This window comes from Jaculus jaculus, chromosome 2 (genome assembly GCF_020740685.1).
Source record: "Jaculus jaculus isolate mJacJac1 chromosome 2, mJacJac1.mat.Y.cur, whole genome shotgun sequence".
Lineage (NCBI taxonomy): Eukaryota > Metazoa > Chordata > Mammalia > Rodentia > Dipodidae > Jaculus > Jaculus jaculus.
This window is the reverse complement of record NC_059103.1, coordinates 76,018,913-76,026,153: the sequence shown is the minus strand read 5'-3', so window position 1 is coordinate 76,026,153 and position 7,241 is coordinate 76,018,913. Positions and strand designations below refer to the sequence as shown.

The window sequence follows — 7,241 nt, the reverse complement described above, 5'->3', positions numbered from 1 at the left end:
CGCCTAACCGCTAAGCCATCTCTCCAGCCCAGCTCCATTCTTGCCTCCCTATTCTGTGTATTCAGATGGGGTATGCAAGACAATTTGGGGCCATAATGTGGTAACTTTTAAAATAATTGTTTTATACTAACAATTGTGATTGGCATTAACGACCTGTGACAGTGCAGATGTTATTGCTTAGAATATGAAGTATATATCTAAGAAATTGTCAAGCCTTGTTAAAATATTAGGAAATCACCGGACATAGCAGTTGTAAAGAGGACTGAATGGAATGTAGGCCCTCACTAGTTTCTAGCACTTACTGTGTGACTCTAGCACATGATTAGAGGAAAAACATGGTTTTTCTAAGGGCTCAAGAAAGAGGATCAGCCCAAGATCACAACCACTGCTCATCATGAAAGGAACAGAAATTGAGGCAACATGGCCTACTAACCAAGGGCACGGTTCTCTCCATATGCACCTCCAGGGTATCTCTGGGCCTGTGATTTGGGAAACTGCTCCATGGAGCTTTGTTCCTTAATCCAGAAAACTCATGGTGGGCTACATAGCTGTGTGAATAGACAAATAAAAAGGACCCCAAGGCAATAACTGTTATAATTTTAACATTCTGCTTTTAACTAAGCTGTGCTTTGAGCCCTACCAACTGGACTTTATTTACTGAGCACCCCTAGTTTTACAAACTGCATCATTCTGAGACTGAATGGTTACAATAGGAAATGATCCACTATACAACTAAATCCCCCTGGCTGGGCCTGGGCCAAGCCAGCCAAGGCCCAACCAAGGGAAAAACTCACCCACAGCTGGAAGTTCCCAAGTGATCAGAGAGCCATTTGTGACTTTCAAACTAGGACACATATAAAGGAGATTTCACCAACACAACCATCATAATTCTTCCTGGGGGATCTAACATATTACTCTATCTAAAAGGGGGAAATTTTGTATTAATACGGATTGTGGAGTTAGAATGCATTTTACATAAGCATTTATGATAAAATACATGACTATGCCATTTCATTGCCCTGGTTGAAGAAATTTGAGAAATTACCAAGAGCACTGTGAAAAACCAGTCAATGTAATTGTTCCCATCATGAGGCTTCAGCCTTTATTGGGCTTTAGGAAACTGATCAGCCTTGGAACCCATCTGTGCAGAACCTCATTTCCTCAAGCCTAGCAGGTAGATGACTTTTAGTTTGAGGAAGATGTATTAATAATAATATAAGAATTCTGCCAAAGTAGTTTCTTACAGACCTTCTAGAAGAGTGCCCTAGAACCTAAAGCCTTAGATAAAAAGGCAGAATTCAGAATTGCTGACAGCCTCATGAGAGAAAAATTGTCAGATGAGGGCTCCAAAATTCCCTCAAGAAATAATGTTATTTAACAAATACTATTATAAATAGCTTGCCCTAACTACTTCAGTGACTTATGCCAATATCCACAGAGCTTTTATTCTATGAACAATGTCAACTATTTATTTTATTAGCATTATGCTATCCAAACCCTGGATCAAATAAACTACAATTCCATTACCACTTCCTGCTACAATTACTTGTCTTATAGATACCTGCATACCTAACCATGCCTACTAAATAATGGTCAATAAACTGGATTAGCACTTTAGTATTCATCGAGACAAAACAGTTTCCTAATGCAGCAATATCATTTGAGTCACGGAGGATATGCTTACTTCTGAAACATTTCAATTCAGGAGTTAATATGCAAGGAGAGTACCTAACACACAAGAATGGTAATTCTGTTCTAAATCCTGACTTAAAATTCATGTACTGGGCTGGAGAGATAGCTTAGAAGTTAAAACACTTGCCTATGAAGGCTAAAGACTCATGTTCGACTCTCCATGTCCCATGTAAGCCAGATGCACATGACACAAGTGTGTAAGGTTGCACATGTGCACAAGATGGCACACATATCTGATGTTCAATTACAGTGGCTGGAGGCCTTGGTGCGCCAATTCTCTTTGATTAAAAAAATAAACTTTAAATTCATGTATTAACTCATTATTCCTTATAAACTCTCTGAATTAGGAAATACTTCTCTTTTACACTGGTGGGTGTTAGGTAACTTGACTGTCGTCACACAATAGCCTATGGTCTCCTGCAAGGCCTCCCTCATTCACAGCAGAATGAGCCCACCATCATGGACAGGCTCCACAATTTATATTTTTGCTTATATTCTCAATATCACAGAAGAATATACATACAAAAACTAGAGGCATATTTTTAAAGGACATTACAGATGATAAAATTTAACTGATGTCTTCTAATCATGATCATCTAAGAATCAAACTTTTTTGGGGAAGATATTTCACATTCTTTTCATGATCCTGAAAAACTCCTCCTATTGTCAGGTGGAATAAAAGTGAAGTATCATCAATTTTCTTAATTTTTAACTTTATGTTTTCCTTTGCTGTACTCAGAAATGACCAATCTCAATAGTTGTTTGCCTTAGTACTATTACAGAAGTGCTGTTTTTTTATGATTTTAAATTATTTTTTATTTTTAACTTTTTTCATTAAGAACATGCTTTGTATGGACACATCATTTGTTGGCACCATCATTTTACTCCTTGTCCCCAATCCACTGAGGGCCCACCTCAGCGGGATTGCAGGTATTGCCCATGGAGTTGTGGGTTAAACACTGAGAGAGCAGCAGTCAGTCATGGGAGGGAGGTGTTACCTCTGGGTATGCCCTCCTGACCTGTGGCTCTTACAATCTTTCCGCCCTCCTTCCGTAAAATTCCCTGAGCCATGGTGGGTGTGTAGAAAGGCTGTTTTTAAGGCTCTATAGAACTACTGTGCAGTTCACTGAAGTCACAGTGAGAAATTTCAAGCACAATCATTGCTGAACTCAGATTCTAAGACTCTCAGAAGTGGAAATGTAAACTTATCCCCAACATATTTTACTTTGGAAACTGAAATGCAGAGAAAGTCATAAGAATTCAATTCAAGTGAGATTTATTAAGTGCCTCTAGTGTGCACCGCCTATTGTCAGACACATTGAAATCCAGGCCCAAAACAAAGATCTCCTTGGCACCTTATGATCTAAGTAGTATAACATAGATTAGAAACAGTAGGCAAAGTATCACATTACTGTTCAATTACCAGAATCAACATTAAAGAGCTATAATCAAGTGATCCAAAAATGGCATCTAATCCTAAAGTCATTCATAAAAGTCGACCTTAGAATCTACAGCATTTTTAATAAGTTCCAACAGTTACAAAGATGAAAGCAGGCTTAAGAGCATTATGAATGACTTTTATTTTGGATCTTCTGTTTTCTTCTTATTATGGTCCGAAGCCTCCGTAATACCAATTTATCAGAGAGCAGCATGTCATCTTGTTGTTCTAGATAATCCAACAAATTTTCAGTCCATTCTAGTGCAGCTTTGTGGCTAATATGCTTCTCTGAGCTCAGTTCTGCTTTCCTAGTTTTAAGGGAAGGTTTTTGCTCAGCAGCCTTGGCCTGGACCTCAGCAGGTTCACTGTCAGTAAGCACCTGACAGCTTGAGTCATTACTCTGAGAGTCAAACCACTGATCAATATTCTCAATGTCAACATGTTCATAATCTTCTGTATTCTGTAAAACTGTTGCTAAGTTAGCTGCTAAAATAGCTCCTTCATCAATATTCATGCCTGAATGTTCTTCATTGCCAGGGAAAAGTTTTTTCCAAGCTCTGGTTATGGTACTGGACTTTATCATGTTCCAAGCTCTTGACACTTCATAAATTGCATCCAACACTGTCAAGTTCTTCCAAAACATTTTTGGATCAATTCCTTCATCCATGTATTTCTGGAGAAGTCCTGCTCGGTAGTATCTTTTGACTGTGGTTAAAACACCTTGGCTCATTGGTTGAATTAGACTAGTGACATTGGGTGGCAAATATTTCACAATTATCCGGCCATCATCTGAGCTTAGCAGCTCTTCACTTGGATGTGCTGGTGGGAAATCTAAAAGCAGTACTGCTTTTTCACGAAGCCCTCTAGATTTCAAGTGCTTCTGTACCTGTGGCACAAAGCATTTCTCAAACCACTGTCTGAAAACAGGCTGTTCTATCCATGCACCTTTTTGACTGAAGTAAGTAACAGGAAGATTTGAAGGGTCAGTTCCTTTGAATGCTCGAGGTCTTTTTGCTTTTCCCACGACACAAAGATTAAGTTTGTGTAAACCCGTAGCATTTGCACAACACATAATGATGATTCTCTCTCTGCTTGACCTGTACTCAGTAGTACTTAGGTCAGTGTCAAAAGCTAATGTCCTTGATGGTAGACATTTCCAGAACAATCCAGTTTGATCAGCACCATAAATTTGCTCTGGTAGTAGATTCTCTCTGTCCACAAATTCCTGAAAGTTACCACAAAATTCACTGGCAGCAGTCTCATCCCCTTTTAATTTTGTTCCTTTACCAGCAGCCTTTGGAATACCATGGCGCTGCTTAAATCGAGTTAACCAGCCAGATGATGCATTAAAATCACCTTCCATCCCCAAAGCATCAAAAAAGAACCTCGCTTGCTTTGCACAAATAGTTCCTGACACTGGAATCCCATCAGTTTTCTGTTTGTTAAACCACTCTATCATAACTCTGTCAAGTTCCTCATATGTTGATGACTTCATAGATTTACGTTTGGATACCCCACTTGTAGGATCTGAATTGTTGGCATAGTTTATAATCCTTTCTTTGTTTTTTTTAATATCACGAACTGTAGATTCACCAATACCATACACCACAGAAAGTTTTTTGAAAGAGTTGCCTTCTTCAAGCTTCTTAATAATGTCAAGTTTGTCCTTAATTGTCAACACCACACGTTTCCGTTTCCCCAACATTTTAGTCAATATTTCTGACACTGACTAGAGAAAGATAATTAACAACTCAGATTTGACTACAGTCTAGAAAATGGAATCTGAAAGTTCTCTTCTGTTCTGTAGGCCTTGGATGAATAGTGCGATGGCCAATTTTCAAAGTATGTCTATATGTAATTCTTTCAATATTTAAAAACTTCCTACAACAAGGAATAGCTCCAGTTAACCCTATCTTCTCTTTCTTCCTCCTTGCTTAAAGGTCTTTACATGAACTGCAATCTTTCTGGGGGTTTTAACAAGTTGAATCAATACGGCACTACCAGAGTCTCTCAAAGTCTTAATGGGCTCAACTTTTGCCATCACTGTGGGTAACTCTTTGCTTAAGCCACTATGACTCAGGTTAGAATATTTTGGGAAATGTCCAAGAAAACAGTTTAACTGGAGTCAAACTTGAAAACTTGACATACAGGAAACTACAGTGGGAAGTTCCCTGCCAGGTAATGCACTGAGTGGATGCAGTGCCTCTAGGTAAAGGCTGCTAGAGGTGACACACGTGAATGCTTATGAAAATCATAGCAAGATGGGGCGGGGACAGGAGTGAACACTACAATTTAGATGCGTGGGGAAAGGAAAACGCAGAACTTTTTAACGCAACACGAATTTCTATCCAATGGATTTGACTAATGGAAAAGAAAAGGGTGGCCAAACGGAGGTACTGTCCTATGACTCATGAAAGCACCGAAAAACTTCATTGGCAGAAATCAGGCCCCAAGGCTGAGACTAGGGGCTGCAAGGCTGGGCGGGGCGAAGAGGTTACAATAATCCCGGTGCGAGCTGTTCCTCCCTCCACGGGCCAGCAGTAGTTGTTGCTGTGGGGCTGTACAGGGAGGGACTCGAGCCTCTGAGACCTACAGGAAAACATCAAACACATTCTCTTTAATGTCTGTTCAGAAGCGGTCTCTGGCATTACCCACACCGACCCTTCGTGCCTGCGTACCAGCGTGACAGGTAATCACGACCGAGAGCGCTCCTGGGCATTGTCTGGGTGACAGAGGGACCTGAAGAGCCTACCTCCTGTCAAGAGGTCAGCGGGGCCGCGGGAGCGAGGGCCTCTCGGCGGGCGCGCGGGGCGTCCTTCCACCGGCCGACGGAGCCCGGATTCCGCCCGGCAGCCAGCGGGGGTGTCACCGCCGCAGCCCGCCGAGGAGCGGGCGTCCGCTGGGCGCAGGGGACGCCAGTCCTCCGGCCGCCAGCATCGCACCCGCCCCGGCGGCAGGCACAACGCGAGCAAATGGAGTCTTCCAAGAGAAGCTGACACCGCGGCGAGCACGGCTAGAAGCGAGCGTCGGCGCCGGAGCCGGAAGGCGGAGGATTAGGAGCATGCGCGTGCCCCCCCCTCCCGCGCGAACGCTGTGTCGGCGATGGGCGGACGCAATGGGGCTGCGCGGGCCTGGGCGGGGCCTCGGAGAGGGGGCGGGCCCCAGGGAAGGGGAGGTGGGCGGGGCCTAGGGAAGGGAAGGTGAGCGGGGCCTAGGGAAGGGGAGGTGGGCGGGGCCTAGGGAAGGGGAGGTGGGCGGGGCCTCAAGAGAGGCGGTTGGGCGAGGGACGGGCCCTCAAGAGAGACCTGGGGAGCTACGGGCCTCGGCGAGGGAGGCAGGCAGTGGGCGGACCTCAGCGCGGGGGCTGCCCGGAGATGAGGGTGGGGTCTCCACGAAGTAGTGGGCCAGCCGGCCGGGCTGGCGCGGTCTCCCAGGGCCGGGCGTGGTCTGCCCCAGAGTTTACACGGGAGGGGCGGGGCTAGGCCGGCGCGGAGTCTTAGACTGCGACTCGGTTCCGTTAGGGGACTCTCCGCTCGGGGCTGCCTCAGTCTCGGTGGCCAGCAGGGGGCGGAGAAACTCGCTCCGTGGGGCACTTCTCCGGGCGATGGGGCTGGCGGGCCAGGCTCCCAGCGGGACTGGAGCTGGCGCCCTCTGCGGGCCACTAGGTAAGCCGCGTAGTGGGTCGCGGGGAGCGGGCACGCGTGGCGTGTTTACAAAGAGAGGAGGCTGCACCTCCGGCAGCTGCGGCGTCTAGTGCGGGTCGCAGATCCCATCGCCAGTCGCCCGCGAGCCTCGCGCCCCGGCGCGAGGAGGAGCTGCCCGCGGGGACCCGGTTCCCGAGGAGCTGGGGCTTACCTTGTGTACCCATCAAGCCCAAGGAGTGGGGCGCTGCGGCTGCAATCCAGCTGGGTGTCGCGTGTCCCCATCCTGAAGCTCATTAATGCTCCTGGGCCAGCGTGAATTTCCTGCAACCTCGTAATGACCGTTGTCTACTGTAATAAGGGAATTGAACTTTAACAAAGACTCCTACTCCGTTTATATCGTTCCAATGGAGAAAACTGCAACAACCTCGGAGCCTTCCTGGGAGTAGGGAACAACACTTCCATTGGCA

General features: G+C 45.5%; 1 protein-coding gene across 2 annotated transcripts; it reads right to left on the bottom strand.

The window, feature by feature from the left end:
• Positions 1-2,951: 2,951 nt before the first annotated feature.
• Tigd2 (tigger transposable element derived 2) lies at positions 2,952-5,988 on the bottom strand. 2 transcript variants are annotated; one of them, XM_045144445.1, is made up of 2 exons: positions 5,883-5,988; positions 2,952-5,719 (listed from the first exon to the last, which is right to left on the bottom strand). In XM_045144445.1, the coding sequence occupies exon 2, from the start codon at positions 4,833-4,835 to the stop codon at positions 3,258-3,260; it is 1,578 nt and encodes a 525-aa protein (XP_045000380.1). In that variant the 5' UTR covers positions 4,836-5,719; positions 5,883-5,988; the 3' UTR covers positions 2,952-3,257. The 2 variants fall into 2 exon arrangements, with proteins under 2 accessions (XP_045000380.1, XP_004665473.1); XM_004665416.2 differs by having other exon boundaries at positions 5,809-5,965.
• Positions 5,989-7,241: the final 1,253 nt, after the last annotated feature.

What these genes read in the sequence shown, in the direction of transcription:
- Tigd2 (XM_045144445.1), bottom strand. Translation starts at nt 4,835, where the DNA reads ATGTTGGGGAAACGGAAACGTGTGGTGTTGACAATTAAGGACAAACTT.